This window comes from Calliphora vicina, chromosome X (assembly GCF_958450345.1).
Source record: "Calliphora vicina chromosome X, idCalVici1.1, whole genome shotgun sequence".
Classification (NCBI taxonomy): Eukaryota; Metazoa; Arthropoda; class Insecta; order Diptera; family Calliphoridae; genus Calliphora; species Calliphora vicina.
The window spans coordinates 2,813,176-2,832,792 of NC_088785.1; the positions used below are offsets into that span (position 1 = coordinate 2,813,176).

The 19,617-nt window shown below is 30.2% G+C and overlaps 1 protein-coding gene across 1 annotated transcript in view; it reads right to left on the reverse strand.

The window, feature by feature from the left end:
• Ca-alpha1D (Ca[2+]-channel protein alpha[[1]] subunit D) overlaps positions 1-19,617 on the reverse strand; it is a 148,839-nt gene that overhangs the window by 15,030 nt on the left and 114,192 nt on the right. Inside the window, exons 18-23 of the mRNA XM_065514681.1 lie at positions 18,518-18,570; positions 18,284-18,430; positions 7,201-7,672; positions 3,153-3,299; positions 2,859-3,047; positions 2,551-2,799 (exon numbers count right to left, since the gene is read on the reverse strand). Coding sequence (XP_065370753.1) covers positions 2,551-2,799; positions 2,859-3,047; positions 3,153-3,299; positions 7,201-7,672; positions 18,284-18,430; positions 18,518-18,570 — 1,257 coding nt within the window. The remainder of the gene's footprint in view (positions 1-2,550; positions 2,800-2,858; positions 3,048-3,152; positions 3,300-7,200; positions 7,673-18,283; positions 18,431-18,517; positions 18,571-19,617) is intronic.

Here is a 19,617-nt window from a genome sequence, read left to right on the forward strand (position 1 = left end):
ATTGTCGGCAAGAAGTTTGTCGTTGTTGACTCTAGAAGTTTCTTGAACGTCAGCTAGAAGTTTCTCGTTGTTTACTTTAGAAGTTTCTTGAACTTCTGCTTTAACTTCAGCTAACAGCTTCTCATTGTTGACTCTTGAATTTTCTTGAACTTCAGCAAATTTCTCATTTGTTTCTTTGAATTTTTCCATCATAGCAGCAAACATTGTGCTTAAATCCATGCTTATATTTCTTTAAAGCATTCAAAATGGAAAGAAATACTTTAATAAAGTTATCAGCAGATTATTTATACTTATTAATGAAGGAATTGTGAAATTTATTTATCGGTAGTACATCTGATAGGTATGTTCCTTGTGGCCGATGCTACATCATCATCAGTTTGAGGTATGATCAGTTGATTCTACGTGATTAATCAAATGATTGAGATTTAATCATGTCAACTTGAAGTGATTAACAAATCATTTAAATGTATGTTCAAATTTGCAGAGTTAATCATCTCAAACGTGACTAAGCTCTAATCACTTCAAAATCGTGATGATTATCCATACATTTAAATGATTTGTTAATCACTTCAAATTGACATGATTAAAACTTAACCACTTCATTAATCACATAGAATCACCTGAACATACCTCAAACTGATGATGATGTAGCATCGGCCACCTTTCAGTGTAGTACCGATAAATACATTTTGACAGAAGTTTTTTTTCCTTAAAAAACCATAAATAATTCATCAATGTTCACGATTTCATAATTAAAAAGTTTAAAATAATCTGCTGATATCTTTAATAAAGTATTTATTTCCATATTTAATGCCTTAAAGAAATATAAATTTATTTGTTGTTTTTCATTTGTCAACTTAATCATTTTAGTGTCAACTTAATCATCTCAAATGTGGCTTTGATTAACTTAATCAAATTGCTTAAACTTATATATACCCCTTCACCTTCGTGAAAAGGGTATATATAAGTTTGTCATTCCGTTTGTAATTTCCACAATATAATTTTCCGACCCTATAAAGTATATATATTCTGGATCCTTATAGATAGCGGAGTCGATTAAGCCATGTCCGTCTGTCTGTTGAAATCAATTTTCTGAAGACCCCAGATATCTTCGGGCTCCAAATCTTCAATAATTCTGTCAGACATGCTTTCGAGAAGTTTCCTATTTAAAATCCACAAATGGCTGATATATGAGGCAAAAACCAGGACAACCTCGATTTATGTTCCAATATCTGGATTACTAAGTCATTAATGTAGACAATATGGATATCTAATGATAGATATTTTAAAGAACTTTGCAACGACGTATATATGACCATAGTAGATTGGACCTACAACGGGTCAAAATCAGAAAAATATTTTTTAACCCGAATTTTTTTTTCAAATTTGAAAAAAATAATTTAAAATAACAATTGGAAAAAAAAATTTTCCAAAAAAAATAAAAAAAAACAACTTTGGAAATATAAGATTCGGCACAGCCGAATATAGCTGTCTTACTTGTTTAATTACATTTTTTAAAAATTCAACATGAAACCGGAGGCAGAAAATAATTTCCGATTGCAGCAAACTTAGTGACATGAACATATTTATAATTTCACACATTTTTGTCACAGTGCCCATAAAAAAAACTTAAAAGAAAATTTTCTTCATACACGGGTGACCCACCCTAATACGCATCTCATTAGTAACGATCAGCACGCCTACCTTAATAAGGGTAAGTCTGTGGAGAGTGCATTACATGAGGTTAGCTTTAATTTAGCTGCATTTTCGGACATAGAGAGAGCCATTAATACACAACGAAAACAGGGTTAGTGTTCTTGACCAGGAGATATGGGGTAGAGAGATTTAGTTTTCCAAAAATAGCTGTTGAACTTATGTTATCAGAGGACGCCAAGTATCTAGTGACCTTCCTTGACAATAAATTGTCATGTAAGAAAAATACTGAGGAAATGCTTACTACACATGCATTGGTAAGAACTACGACCAGGCATTAAAAAGGGTCTCCGAGAAGTGTATTTAATAAATCCCTGACTTTTTGAATTTCCCGCCATTCAACTGATCTACACTGCTCCTGTCAACAAGTATCTGTCAGTTGACTACTGTCAAAATTAGAACAAGCTGCATCATTTAGTTTGTGATTGACAGCTATTGATAACAGTATATTGCTTGACTTGAGGAGAAAATGCGATGATGATGATGATGTTTCCGAAATACAAACGGAGCAAAATTTTAAAAACAAATTAGAATATGCAATCAATATTGTGAAAGAAAACGCGTTTAAAACATTTAAAATCAAATGCTGAAAGTCTTTTTAAGCGGGAATTAGCTTAATTTGAAGCAAGTAGCAATCGGTCAAAAAATGTACATTGCCTTTATAAAGCTTTACTGAAGATAAAGCCAAGATCTGTGGAAAGTGAAAGAGTTTTCTCAGTGGCTGGAAACTTTGCCACTAAAATAAGAAATCTGATCTCAGATTAATAGAATGTATTTTTTTTTTGATTTGACTCAAATTGTTCATACAACAAAATCAAAGAATATGTAAAAATTTACCAAGAAACTGCAAAGCACGTAAAATGATATAAAATATGGAAAAGCTATGCTGGAACCACAATTCCCCGGATGGGAATCGGACTCTTCGTCACATTTTACTTCATCGCGCGGCGAACAATCCATCATAATATCCTGCCATGCCTCGCCGGTGGCCGAACGGAACAGCACCAAAACGGCTTGTGGAAATGTTTGAAAGTTATTATTTCGATGTATAGCCGTATCGTCATCCAGTGCGATTTTGCCAAAGACCTGAATCAAAATAAAATTAATTAAAATTTGAATTAATCTGTTAATCGGTCGATACTTACCTGCATACCAATGACAGCATATATAAAGAAAAGCATTACAATTAACAGAGCCACATAGGGTAGAGCTTGGAAGGATTTAATGAATGTCCATAAAAGTGTCCTTATGCCTTCACCCTTACTCAGCAATTTCACTAAGCGCATGACACGAAAAAGTCGGAAGAAATTAATAGAAATTAAAGTGGAACCACCCTAGAATAATATTAAAATAAAAAAAACAAGAAAAATTATGTTAGCTTTTGTATATGTAAAGTTGAAAAGTAGAATTTGGAATATGTGTGGGGGTGGCGTACTTACTTTAGCCTTCGGTTTACAACCTTGCATCACGGTACAAGGTGTAGTCAATACCTGTTCCTTGGTTTTTATCTCGCTATACACAATGTCTATGAAACTTCCAAGGACAATAATAAAATCAAACGTGTTCCAGGCATCACCAAAATAGTTCTATTAAAATAAGAATTTGTTAATTAATCTAATATTTTTTAAAATTGTTATATTACACATATATGTATCAATATGCACAGACTTCCATAAATTTCCGTTTATTATAAGCTACATCTTTTCGAATATCGTTGTTCGAAAAATAGGAAAAACATGTAATTTCTAATTGTATTAAAATTTCGAGTTGGTTATAAAAGAAGTATACGTGAATAGAATATTCTTTTAATAAAAAAACATACATATCTCTGTCACTCACTATACATTCGAGTAATGATCGTCCGATTAATCGAATAATTTCTTACGAACAATTATTCGAACAATTTAAAAATTACCATTTTCGAATAACGAATAAGTCGAACAATTTTATATAGAATATATACATATATTTAAATTTATTAAATTGCTTAAAATTGTTCATAATTCCAAATTTAAAGAAGTATTATTCGGTATTATTTCTGAAATTCGACAAATAAATAAAGATAAATGCTGTCTTTCGATTCATGTAGCTCCTTCTATAAATATATAAATATTAATGCAAGAAGTTACAATTCATATACAAAAGTATTAGTTACTCACTTTACAGCCCAAATTAATATATATTGTTCAAATTTTTTAAAGCATAGCTCCAAAACGAAAACTAAAGCTAATCAATTGTTTTGTAGATTGTTCGGGAGGGAATCTGATCAGAATATTTCTGATAAAAATTTAATGATGGGCTTTGCTTTCGAATGTTTTTTAACATTATCAATACTTGAATTGTTAACTTTAACGTTATTTTTTGTTTTTCTTTAACAATAAAATATTAAAAAAACCTACATTAAAATTTCATTCTTTACTTTTTTAAAAAAAAATTTAATTATTCGAATAATTCGATTAATTTTAAACGTGTGATCGAATTATTCGACCAAGTTAAAATCTCTTATTCGAATTATTCGTTTTATTCAAACAAGAGAAAATAAGTTTCGTACTAAAAAAAATCACAACACAAAATTTTTTGTGGATCGGACCATTATTTGACCATATAAAGTTCACTTCCGAAAATCACTTAAATAAGCATAAATATCTTATAAATATCGTTATTAAGTTGAAATTTATCACAAATAATCCCCATTTATACCAAAATTGTTGTACCTAATTCTATGAAGATCGGCCCAAAATTGGTTATAGCTCCCATATAAGGACCACTTCCGAAAAACACATTAACCTGCATAAATTTCTAAAAAATATCAATATCAAACCAAAATTTTACACAGGTTTTTGTGAATATCGGTCATATTTGACCATAGCTCCCATATAATGTCAACTTCCGAAAATCAGTTAAGTACTCATAAATCTCTTATAAATATCTTTGTCATGCGTAAATTCTACACAAATAATATTCATATATTAGAAATCACTGTACCGAATTTTATGAAGATTGGCCGATAATTGGTCATAGCTCCCCTATAGGCCCATTTCGGAAAAAGATATTAACCTTAATAAATATGTAACACATATCGATATCAAAATGAAATTATACACAGATCAGTAATTTGTATCCATTTATCCATTAAATCCAATCATACTATTGGATTTAATGATGATCGGTTCATATTTAACCATAGCTCCCATATAAGGCCCACTCCCGAAAATCACTATAATCTTCATAAATTTCTTACAAATATAGTTATCAGGTTGAAATTCGAAACAAAAATTTTCAATACATATAAAAATCGATGTACCAAATGTTATGATGATCGGCCCAAAAAGAAAAAAAAATCACTTTCAACACACACATTTTTAAAATATCATACGATAAACAAAAACAAAATCTACATGGATGACGCAGTCGTCAATGTTTACCAGCAAGCATACGAAAGTGTTGTTGCTTTCAACATGCGTGTATTCAGTGAAGAACGACAAAAAAAATAATAAGACAAAGTTGTTTGTGTATTTTGTATTGCTAATGCTGAGTGCTCTAGTGAGTATACAAAACACACAGCCTATAGCAAGGCGAATTAATACAAGGTGGTGTTAGTTCTACAAAAACAACGATTGGTCTTAACAAATGTCAAAAAACCAAAATGAAAAATTTAACAAATAAGTATTTAAACTTAATATAGTGTAGATAATTGAATAGTGAGGGCTTTACTTATTTATGTAAACAATAAATATTTTGTTAATAAGCTTAGAATATGTAGATATTTAAATATAAAAACAGGATTTGACAATTGTTAGAACCAAAAAGCGAAAAAAAAATTATCAGCTGTTTGACTGACTCCACCTTGTATAAATTCGCCTTGGCCTATAGCTAAGAGCAATTACAATAACAAAAGAGTACCAAGAGTATAGGGCTTGGGCATGACTGCTTTACAGTATTAGAGTGTGTGAAGCATTGCCACAAGTATCTGTATAATCAACACTTGCAACTGCCTTTAGGTAGTTGTTGCAATTTAAACAACCAACTGGATCGTTGGATTGAGCAGCTTCAGAGCTATGACTTTAGAATCGAACAAGGGTTTGAAGCACGGCAATGCAACGTGGGATGCAAACATTGTACAAAAGCCGAGAAATTGGAATGTGTCATCGATGTTCGACTAATGCATATAGAGTCCAGATACTGGCAAAAGTAATATCGGCTAAAGAAGAAGACAGAAAGCCAATCCGGCGAAAGTCCACTGATGAAATCATATTGGGCCCTATGAAATAGTCTGCAGTTATTAAGTAAATGGCTGCTTATACCGTATATGGGAAAGTGCTGACGGTAAAACGGTGACAAATCTAATGTAATTTTTTAATTGTTTGCTCAAAAGAAACCCTAGGTCTTTTCCTTTAAGAGATTTATTTTCGCTATTATCTATCAAAATAAATGTTTTGTAACTCAAGACATAAAACTTTTTTCAACATTTACCCGTTTTTACTTTTTTTTTGATCAAAATAATGCTTAGGTGTATTCCTTTAAGAGCTTTATGGTCACTTAGTGGGATGCGAGTGGGTTATAATCAAAATAAGGAATGGACCTAAGCGTTCTTTTGAGCAAAAAAATAACAACAAGTAAGAGAGCTATATTCGACTGTGCCAAATTATACTTCAAAATAAAAATTTTAAATATTTTTGGGTAAACAAAAAAACAAAGTTGTTTTTTTATTTTTTGAAAAAAAAATTTTTCGAATGGTTTTTTTTTTAATTTTTAAAATTTTTATTTTTTTAATTTTTTTTAAATTTAAAAAAATTTTGTTTTGTTTTTTCAATTATCTAAAAAAAAAATTCGGTTTAAAAAATTTTTTTTTCCGATTTTGACCCATTGTAGGTCCAACTTACTATGGTCTTATACACGTCGTTGCAAAGGACTTTGAAATATCTATCATTAGATATCCATATTGCCTATATTAATAATTTGCAAAAAAAAAAAATAAAAATGTTATGTCTTGAATTGCAAAACATGTTTATAGATAGATATCCCACTAATCGACCAAAAAGGTCTTAAAGGAAAATACCTGAGCTTTCTTTTGATCAAAAAAAGTAAAAAGGGGCCATTTAAAAAAAAGAAGTCCTTGTGTCTGTTTAATGTATTCAATTATCAATAAACGAGTATTTCTTTAGTAAATATTAGTTGAAGAACAAAAGAATTAGTTACGAAAACGATAATTTCGAGCAAAAAGCATTAAATAATGAACTAGTTCATAACCGTTTCATCAAAAGTGTATTGGTTACTTAAATAAATTAAAATATATTTGTTGGCTTGTAACATGACAAGCCTTAAAATAGCTTGACAATCATGATCATTCATAATATTCAATATTAAAACATATTGAAAAATGTTAGTTCTAAGCATTATTTTTCGGAGTTTATCTCGAAGCTAGTACCTCAATTTAATTTATTTCATTTAATAAAATTTTTAAAAATACACATTTATTTAACTTACTTTGAAGCGAAATGCTGCCAATTTAAAAACGAATTCCAATGCAAATACAGCAGTAAATATCATATTCAATGCATCCAATATTTCCGTATAATATTCTGGTTGTTTATGAAATTTCATTGCCAATGTTACCGTATTTATCATGATTAGAACAAATATTGAGTACTCAAATGATGATGATGTCACAAACCACCACACTTTGTACTGAATGCCGTGCTTCGGTATGTATCGCCGCACTGGTTTCGCTTTCAAGGCGAATTCAATACAATTACGTTGATTTTTATCCAACTCGCAATTTTTGTACTCCTGCTCGCCCTCATTTTGGAATGTGACAATAACAAAACCGACAAATATGTTGACCATAAAGAAGGCAATAATAATGATGTAAATAATGTAATAGGCAGCCACTATTGGACGGAAGTTATGTATTGGTCCACCGTTTTCCATATTTGAATCAATCGAGACATAGAGGAGGCTAGAGAAAATAAAACAAAATTTTTATGTTACGAATAATTTAATAATAATAATACATTTTGCTTACTTATTGGATTTTTAAAGTTAAAAATAAAATAAATAGACGATATGTATATATAGGTAGTTCATAAATTGACAAAGGTCGAAAGGTCAACAACATAAAAAACAAACCCGACATCTGTTACGTACATATGTATATAGTAATAAAATACATTTCAAATATATTTTTTAACGAAGCACATTGGGTTGAACAGTACTCGTGGATTAGTTCAAAATTATTTAGAACATTTTTTTTTGAAAGTAAAAAAATTTTAAAGCAATCTTGCATGTGCTTCCTATATTTTCTTAATATTTCAATAATAGAATATTAAATAGGAACAAAACGGTACCTTTAATTGGGAAATGTTTATTGAATAATTAAATATCGGTTATTGAAAATTTTCTTTTAAAAAAAAAAACGTTATAATTTGGAAAATTTGTAACGTGGATTAATATTACTATAAGAATTATTAACATATGCATAATTTTTCTATCATAATATTTCCTATTATTTTTTTAATAATTACACTGTACTAGAATTTTCTGTCAAGCGGGGCACTCGGCGGGTTAAACAAGACTGAAACTTTTTTAATCTAGTTTCAGCCTTTCTTAAAGGTAATTTTATTGCGGAATTTCGTTTTTTAGTCTATTCAATAAGCTAAACCGTTCTCGAAAACAAGAGATAACCTAAGAAACACGGTTATCATCACTGGATTCAGCGTACTCGAATTAGTTTAACCCGCCGCACAGTGGCTCATTATCGTTTTTCATCGGCCAAAACTCTGTAACTTTTGAACCGATAGAGATATTTTAGAATTTTTTTTTCCGTGGACAGATAACTTCTTGAATTTTTATCCAGTTTTAATTTTATTAAAATCGGTTCAGCAGTTGTTGAGAAATTTAAAGCTAAATTTGAACTTTTAATTTTTTATAGCATTTAGTATGAAAATGCGGATTTTAAGGAAGTATGTTCGGTCAAGCTCGACCATATAATACCCTACACTGTAATTTATTTTCTTGAATGATTTTCGGAAGAGGGCACTATGTGGTCTCTATGACTAATTATTAGGGTGATCGATTCATCGACATTTTTTAGAAACCGGTTTTCGGTTTCTTCGAAAAATTGCAATTTAATATAAACCGGTTTCGGTTTTTTTATAATAATCGGTTAACCGGTTTTTTGGAAAAATATGCCAAAATTTTTACAAAAACTGAAAAAATTGCATTTTTTCCCCTTGTAAATGCACCTCAAAACTTCAGCGTCGTTGCGGCACCAGTTAGCGTTATCCTATCATCCTAATATTTTATACAACGAGTTTCTACAAAACATAGAGCCATTCTAGAGGGGGGACGGCCTGTACCTAGAATTTTTTTTTGTCCATACAATCTTGGAGCACTCTAGTGTAGATACTAGGGTTTGGGTAAACTTATTGTCTGGAATTCCCGGGAAATTTTAATTTTTTTCCCGGGAAAAACGGGAAATTTAAAATTAATTAAAAATACTTTAATTCATTTAAATATAACATCTCTGTTTGATGAATGGCTTGTTCCAAATATTAGTGGAGGTTTAAACCTCATTAAGGATACAGTTGAAGCATTAAGCCGACATTTAAATTCAAATGCTGAAAGTCGTTTTAAGCGGGAATTAGCTTTATTTGAAGCAAGTAGCAATCGGAGAAAAAATTTAGATTGTCTTTATAATGCTTTATTAACGATAAACCCACCACCTGTTTAAAGCGAAAGAGTTTTCTCAGTGTCTGGAAACTTTGCCACTAAAATAAGAAATCGTCAAATGATTTACTGAATGCATTTTAAAACCTAAATTTTTTTAAAAAAAATAGTTCTATGACGAACATATAACATTATTTATACGAAATAATAGCGGTATTCACAATGTAGAGTACTTTCTCTAGCAAAGTAGCAAAAGAGGTGTTTAGCAGAAACCAAAAACAAAATACATTAGAACTACTTTTTTACTTATTTACACTTTTACTTATTTACACTTTTTAAACTACATACATACATATATGATGTAATTTTGTTTTGGAAATGAATTAAATTTTATTTTAAAATTTATTTTATTTAAAAAATATGTATAATAAAAAATATGTATAACAGAAAAATTAAAAGAATGAAGCTAAAAAATGCATTACAAATGCAATTAAAATATTGATCGACAGTGAATTATAAAGGTACATTCACAATTTATAAAATTTTGTGACACTTACTTGCTCTTTTGCTCTAGTACCAGGACAAGAGCTCTACATGATGAATATCGCTAATATTTAATTTTATAGTAGCAAATGTTCTCCAAATATTTTATCCAAAAATGTATGTAGCAAATTTTATCGCAATATCTTCAAAATTGCGACTTGTTCTTTGCGCCAGTCATATGATCAGGTAAAATAAAAATAGAAAAAAATTTGGGAGTAATTTCATTCAAATGAATAAAGTATTCAACAAACAGGTCAAAACAGGTATATATGGGCTTAAAGAGGACACTTTGGCCTTTCTCTTGGTAGTAAAATTTGTTTAACCCCTTTTGACCCTAAGCACTTTTATTCCACTGATCAAATTTACAAAAATCAAATTTTTTATAAAATAACATAAAATATTTGACTTTAACAGCATGCCACGCACACAATTGACAATATTTTTATCTAATTTTTTCATTAGTTTTTTTATCTAATTTTTACATTAGTTTCAATGTGTTTACTATTGAATGGCATTAAAATTTTTGGAAATCGGAGTTAACAAAAAAGTTGGACTTTTGGCCAATGAAATTGAGATATGCCACCATGCGCCGGGTGCCCCGCTTGACATTTTTTTCAACTAGCACAATGTTATTTATATATATTATTTTCCTTTGTTAATATTTTTCAAAAGCAGTTTCAAAACTCCATTTATAAATTTTGTTAAACAAATATCAGGATTTTTTTTATTATCATTTTTTTATTATTGAGAAATAGCTGACCAGACAGACGTTGCAACAACGCGTTGTACTGTCCAAATTAGAAAAAATTTTTATGTTCGAATTTGTGGGAAGATGTTTAAAAATAGTTAAAAGGCATTTTTGAATGATAATTTTTATTCATATATGTATGTAGGTTTGGGTATTGAAAATATGTACAATGAATCTTATGGTGTTATATTTACATTTTTGAAACTGGCTGAAATCGGTAAATTATTTCACCTAGCCCCCATTCAAATGTCCTCCCGAAATTGGACTTTATCCGTCATAAATGTTTTATTATTATAGGTATCTGTACAAAATTCTATGTATACGGAAGTCATGTCACATAATTTCATGGCGATCGGCCCATAATTAGTCATAGCTCTCATATAAGGCCCTCTTTCGAAAATCATTCACATAAATAAATTATTAAAATTTTAAAGAAAAATTATTTTGCTCATTTTCTTAGTGTAGGGCATTATATGGTCGGGCTTGACCATACTTTCTTACTTGTTATTATTAGAACTCTTTACTACTATTATCATTATTTATTAAATTTTATTGGATAATAAAATATTTCTAATAATAAACTTTCTAAAAAAAATAAATATTTTATTTACATTTTGTTAATTATTCGACAAAAAGATGGACTCAGAAAGGCTTTTATGTAATTCAATACAATAAATACACAATTTTTATACCCTTCACCTTCGTGAGATCCTATAAATTATATATATTCTGGATCCTTATAGATAGCGGAGTCGATTAAGCCATGTCCGTCTGTCTGTCGGTCTGTTGAAATCAATTGTATGAAGACTCCAGATATCTTCCTTATCTAAATCTTCAATAATTCTATCAGACATGCTTTCGATAAGTTTCCTATTTAAAATCGGCCCAAAAGGCTGAGATATAAGGAAAAAACCAGGACAACTTCGATTTTTGACCTATTTTTAACCTATATTTGGATTACTAAAAGTAGGGTCAGACTACGCAAATTATTTGACACAAGATGTTTCATGTGTTTGATAAAAACTACATCAAATAATTCATGGTTGATTTTGTGGTTACACTGTACACATTTATTTGCCATATTTGTTTAATCAAACTACACCGAAATACTATCAAACACTCGAAGGGGAAAATATATTTGTCTTGTGGTCACATTTATGGTAATATATTTTCTAAATAATTATTAAATAAAGCTGCAAAAAAACTTTAATTTCTTTCAACAATAAAGAAGACATTTCTAGAAATTAAAATATTACTATATTTGCTTTACAATTAAAAGAATTGTGAAATTTCAGTACTTTTATTTAAACGTCAAATATTTTATGTTTCTAGTTTGAACATAAAATATTGTTGCATGGCAAACAAGAAAACAGCTGAATTTGGTCAAACAAATTTATTTGCCGATAAGAAAACATTCTTGTAATGTGACCAATGTGTGACCACTAAAGAGCAAATATTTTCATCCATTTTGTGTAATTTTTTATTTGATTTTGCAATTCAATTGCAAGATCAAACAGCGTCAAATAACAGCTGTTACATCATGTGTTATCGCAAAAGTAGTGTTGCCATATCTTAAATTAAAAATTGCTAAATAATGAAAACAAATCGTGAAAATAACTTAAGTTTGAACAATTTAATAATATAATTGTATAATTGTACTTAATAAACAATTTTGGAATTTTATTGTATTTGTTTTGGCTTTGTTTGGATTTTGAACTAAAAATCTTTTTATTCAAACAAAACGAATATTACTATGGTAAAATTAACAATAATCGGAAATTAAAATGAGCTAGAAGTCTAAAATAAAATTATAAAATTCTATGTGTTAAAGAATTAACGTGAATTGAACTATATTTAATCGACAATTGAAAAATAGAGAAGTCAGACTACTTGTTATACTTATTCACAAATATTATAAAATTTTACGGAAATGTTTATCTTTTTTACATATATTTTTAAATAATTGCAATTCAATTGTATTATCTAAAGATTTAGAATAACAATTTTTTTATGATAACAAAATCAGAAAAGTAAAAATATTATTAGACATATTCTTCTTCTGCAGTAAAACAAATTAAACAGATCATACTGTTTAAGAATTAATTTTTAATTGGAATCAAATCATACTATTTATGTAAGTATGTCTAAACTATTTTCTTTGATTTTAAATTCAATCTGTACAAATACAATAAATATTCAATACATTTGAGCAATTTTAAATTTTGTGAATAGAAAAATTCCATGTACTATGTATAAAATATAATTAAACATCTGACTATGTGAAACGTATAAAAATATAAATCGCATAAAAATGCAAAAATCGCAACATAGACTTCATGTCTTCAATTAGTTTTTCTCCCAGTATGGCATTCTCGGCTGACTGACTTTTATGTGAAGAAGAAGTCTTCATTTATTGATGCAATTTTTTTAATGAAAATAATTTAAATACCAAATGTTCAAGAAATATTGAATATGTATTTATGTTTAAAAAAAAATAATGAAATTGTGTATATAATTTAGTCCCTAGAATACTTAAATATTCTCCTTTTATTTTTCCGCCATGCTGAGCAAATAATTTTTGTTTTCACTGTATTTGATCAAACAAATATTTCATGAAAATATTTGATATAGTGGGACCACACGGCAAATATATTTAATGATTCTTTTACGCAGCAGTTTGGTCAAACAAAATGTGAAAAATTAAATTCAATATATGATAACAAAATTCATCAAAACTTTATTCAAATAATTGCTTTACAATTCGAAATAAGTACTTTAACCCTAAAAAGATTTGCAAGATCAAATTATATATTTTTTAGGTATTTATATTGAAAGTGGTCACACTATGTTCACATTAAGAAAATATTTTGTTTACCGACAAATAATTTTGTTTGACTAAAAACATCTGTTTTGTTGTTTGCTCTAATTTTATTCGTGGTCAGATTCAAGCAATGAAATATTCAAGGCACACTTAGAAAGGTGACTGCGATGAAACAGCTGATTATTTTTTTTATTCAGTTTGAACTGTCAATTCACTAGTGGTTGTTGTGGCGCAAAATACAACAAACCCAAAAGCAAAAACAACAACAGGCAACTTTGACAGTTCACCTACCTTTTAACAAAAACAAAGTACCTGTTGTTTTTGTATTGTTGTATTTATTGCAGTGATGCAATCACCTTTCTAAGTGTGCCCTGGAAATATTTGTCGAAAAACTTCAAATATTAGCTGTGTCTGACCGTACCTTAAGTCATTAATATAGACATATTGTCGCATATTCATAAACGATCACCAAGTGTTAACTTTTTTAAGTACCTATTTAAGTTATTCACAATTGGTTATTTTCAGCACAATTAGTTAGCACTTAATCATGGGTATAGTTGTAACCCTGCAGTTGATTGCACTAGTTCCGCTACGTCGAATTCGTTGGCCACTAAGAACTACTACTAGTGAATATTCAACCCACTCGCAACGTTATTGACTGGTGAATTTAACACGGGGATGTCATTGCAAGTGGCCGATTGGCACACTCTGCATAACACTTCACTATTAAATTCAATAGTGAAAATACACCAGCATTTGAGAAAAAAAGAAAAAAATAAATTTTTCTGAGAGCGGGGTTGAACACATAACCTCTCGTTTTCTAGTCAAATGCTCTAACCACTAAACCACAGAGCTCTTATTTGTACTGCTCTCTAATTGTTATTAAGAATAACATGTGAGTCTACTCTCTATTTTTGCATTTTCTACATCATCACTGAGAATGAAAACACAAATGGCCACATTCAGCATTACATGTGGCCATCGAAGTGGTATATTTTAGAAAATTTTATTTTTCTTGAATTTATTTTAAAAAACTTAGGACAAATAGCTGACTATTGCTTATTACTGAATATGCTGGTGAAATGTAGTGCAAGTGATAACCATTTAACTACCACTTTAGCAGCCACATCGAACTAGTTAGTTGTAGAAGTAGTAATATAGCTAGTGTAAGGTTTCCAATTGGCACTTTTCAAACTGCTGGGAACTAACTGTCAACTAACTAATACATTCAAAAAACAGCTGATATCAGCGGGAAAAAGATGCAGTAAAGAGGCCTTCCTAAATGCCTCATTTTGCAGACACAAGGACTTGCAAAATCATTTTACCGCATTGCAAAATCATTTCAATTTTACACGGCGTGTCATTGCGAGCCAAGGCCTTGCATACTCGCTGCTGTTAGAGGGTTGAGAGAAGGCCTACTTATGATGGGCTGTTGGCAGCCAACAAGCTCACTTGTTATTAGAAGGGGATTCATAGGGCTTCTTGAACACCTTCTAAGAGCAGGCAGGGTGGAATGAGTATCGGATCTTTTAGAATGTGTAAGTATGCCTTTTAGAAGGCCTACAAATTGAAGTCCTATCATTTTTTCCCGCTGGGATTGATTTCATTTTAATACATCCATACAAAAAGAAAATAAACTAGAGATGTGTTTGTTTTTTGTCAACAACATCCCAGCTGTTTGAAAAGTGCCAATTGGAAACCTTTCACTAGCTATATTACTACTTGTACAACTAACTAGTTCGATGTGGTAGTTAAATGATTAACATTTGCACTACATTTCACCAGCATATTCAGTAATAAACAATAGTCAGATATTTGTCTTTAGTTTTTGAAAATAAATTCAAGAAAAATAAAATCCTCTAAAATATACCACTTCGATGGCCACATGTAATGCTGAATGTGGCCGTTTGTGTTTTCGTTCTCACTGATGATGTAGAAAATGCAAAAATTGAGAGTAGATTCACATGTAATTCTTAATAACAATTAGAGAGCAGTACAAATAAGAGCTCTGTGGTTTAGTGGTTAGAGCATTTGACTAAAAAACGAGAGGTTATGTGTTCAACCTCGCTCTCAGAAAAAGTTATTTTTTCTTTTTTTCTCAAATGTTGGAGTATTTGTACTATCGAATTTAATAGTGAAGTGTTATGCAGAGTGTGCCAATCGGCCACTTGCAATGACATCCCCGTGTTAAATTCACCAGTCAATAACGTTGCGAGTGGGTTGAAAATTCACTAGTAGTAGTTCTTAGTGGCTAACTAATTCGACGTAGCGGAACTAGTGCAATGAACTGCAGGGATTCTATTGAAAAATTTAATTTTACATGCCATTATTTTAATTGATTTACATACAAACTATAACTATAAATTTTGTATGTACTTTTTAGAGAACAAAAATAGTTTTGTAAGAGCTTTAAAAGCCTTTTAATTAATTACAATATATACCAAATATTATCGACATTTTGTTTTCTCTACATGTCAAAGCAGTAACTAAGCTAGTTATGAATTGTGAATAAGATCTCCAACTATCTATGAACTATTTTTTAGTTTCTGTTTTACTAGTTCCGACTTTAGTTATGATTTTTGAATATGCGCCATTGTTTTTGAAATAAATGATGATTTAATTCCATCTTTCAAATAAGGCGATATTGGCGCATATTCATAAACGATCACCAAGTGTTAACTTTTTTAAGTACCTATTTAAGTTATTCACAATTGGTTACTTTCAGCGCAATTAGCACTTAATCATGGGTAAAGTTGTAATTAAATGCCAACTAACTAATACATTCAAAAAAACAGCTGATTGATTTAATTTTAATACATCCATACAAAAAGAAAATAAACTAGAGATGTGTTTTTTTGTCAACAACGTTCTATTGAAAAATTTCATTTTACTTGCCCTTTGAATGTATTAGTAGTTGGAATTTAGTTCAGTAATGCGCAGCCCATAGCACAATTGTGCAGAATCAAATCACACGTATTCTTATGCTCTTACATTTTAGTAGTCGGTGTCCACTCAACGAGACAACTAGGAATACGCATGAGCACTGGTGTATGACTTTTTCTTTATTTTTTCAGTTTTTGTATTTGTGTGTTTGTAGGTGCACTGTATAAAATAAAGAATTGAATGTGTTGGTGAGAGTAAGTTTATTGGTGAGAGGATTTATTTTTGCGAACCTCTGATTTAGTTACAACTTTACCCATGATTAAGTGCTAACTAATTGTGCTGAAAGTAACCAATTGTGAGTAACTTAAATAGGTACTTAAAAAAGTCAATACTTGGTGATCGTTTATGAATATGCGCCAATAAAATTGGCAACAACATTCAGATTTCTGGCACAGGGTTCGTATCAGGTTAGTGTTGGAAACGTTTTTAATTTGGGTTTGTCGCAACCTGCATTTTCTAAAATATTGACCGAAACTCTGAATCCTTTAGAAATGACAGTTTTTGGAAACAGAACTGGTTCCTTTTCTTTTCGGAGTACAATCACGTTATTTCGCGATAAAGGTCCAGGTATCTCTTGTTCAATGGGGCATCTATTGTGTCCAATTCAATAACGTCAGACTCTCCTTCCAAAAATCCTGCTGATTCTAGGATCTCAACATTATTGCCCTGATTCTGACATTGGACACATTGCACAGCACCTTCCGGATTTATAAGTTTATTAAACTGCAAGAGATTTGCTACATCTTCCTCCAAAGGGGTGCCAACTGTTTAAATCTACCGCCACCTGTAGCATTACACACACTTCTGTTAGTTACCATTTTTTTTTAACTTTAAATCTCTCCATACCTAATAAATATGATATATTAATTATACATATGCCTATATAAACATCTAATAATTTCCATACCGTTTGCCATCCATCGGAAAGTCTCCTGGATGGGCCAAGAGCATTTAAAACTTTGGTCATTTCTTATCATTGAACTTTAAACTTGCTTGGAACATTTCCTCGATTAAATCCTCTTGCGAGAGTAGATTTTTCCGCAACTCCTCAACAAGTTTTTCAAATTGGTAAGAATTTGTTACTTTAATTTTTTATTTTTTTCCATTTTATTATATTTTCTCCATTTTTAACTTTAAAAAAACAACTAGTCGTCACCAAAAATGACGACGACAAAATCAGTGTCGACACAATACAATATCGACGCCGTATTGACTTACAGAATACCAAATGTGTGTCGACAGTCATCGATAGCAGTCAATAACGACAAACAGAATACCATTTTTAAATTGTCGACGACGACAACCAGAATATGGGTGATTTCTAAGACCTTTGCAACGACGTATAAAACCATAGTAAGTTTGACCTACAATGGGTCAAAATCGTAAAAAATATTTTTTAAACCGAACAAAAATTTATATAGATATCCATATTGTCTGTATATTAATGACTTAGGATTAATCCAGATATAGGTAAAAATCGGTTGGGCTGGTTTTTTCCTCATATATCAGCCATTTGTGGACCGATTTTCTCGATTTTAAATAGCAACTGAGCCGGAAGAATTCCGGAGATATTGATCGTGTATGTAAGGAGCTTCGGAAAGTTGATTTCAACAGACAGACGGACATGGCTTAATCGACTCCGCTATCTATAAGGATCCAGAATATATATATACAAATAAATTTTGTTTACTTAAAAATATTTAAAATTTGTATTTTGAAGTATAATTTGGTGAAGGGTATATAAGATTCGGCATAGCCGAATATAGCACTCTCACTTGTTTTTTTTTTTTTTGTTCAATGTATTTCGACCAACACTCTAAATGTATTCAAACACATTAGGTACTTACTTGGGCCATCCTTCAAATGTTGATACCGTAAATAAGGTCAGCATTGCTTTGGCCACATCATCGAAGTGGAATTTGTTGTTCTTCCATTCTCGCTCCTTCAGACGAGGCTTATTGATATCACCGTTTTCATAGATCAAATAAGTACCACTATTTTAGTTAAATACAAAAATAAATTTATATTAAAATATTTTATTTGCTGTCTGTCCTACATATATTATTTTTTATGATACTTACTGGCACTCGCTTTCAAACATCTTGGACCCATCGGAACATTTGAAAAATTTCCCCTAGTTATAAGTTTATTAGAGAACATATTTTGTGAATAAATCATAAAAATCAGCAAATCAAAATAAAATATATGTCCATAAAAATAATAATAATAAAAATAATCAGGGCAAGTGATCTTTTGCATTTTTCACAAGTTTTTCGAAAAAAATTAATCTTTTGCTGAACCTTGCAGAATTATGCATATTTCGCACTTCGACTATAATGTATTAAAAGAAAATATTATTACTTTTATCTACCACGACACATCGTCCTTATGAGACTTATAATTAGACCATCTAACTATGTATGTCTGCTGAAGACAAAAACATGTTTGGTCATTTTATATAACAAATAAACATAATTAAATTTTTAATAATGTTTCTTGTAAGGAAATGTTTCTTAAGCTACGTATACACGGTTGTCATATTCTTACAATATTGTCAGAACATGCTCATAAAATGGTTAACACAACCATGAGAACTTATGTTGAAACATATGGGTGTTAACCATTTATTGAACATTTTCTGACAATATTGTAAGAATATGACAACCGTGTATACGTAGCTTTACAATCAAAATAATTTTTCTGCATATTTGTGTGCCTATTTTGGAGTTTTTTGTGCATGTTTAAACTTGCCCTGATAATAATAATGATATGGGCTTAACAAATAGTACTAAAATCTTTCCAAGCCCATTTCACTAAGTTCAAGATGATTTTTTTTGGCTTTGTTTCAGTCAGGAGAATTATGCTCCAGCCGCCTGGTTAAATTAACCAGGTTAATAGGGTGTACAGCTGGTTACTTTGAGTCATACGTACTTCGTAATAAATATATAACACAGGTCAACAGCAAAAAAAAGACTTCACTAACCACTATATAGATTTGATGCATCATGATTACCTAAGTACAAAAATGGTAAAATTTTTAAATTCTAATATAGATTTTTTTTTTCTAAAATTGTGAATTTTTTTAGATGTTTCGCCACATAATTTATAATAACTCAAAAAGGATTAGTCCGATATTAATGAAGTAAACTTAAAAACGTTCCAATTTACATAACCTTTAATT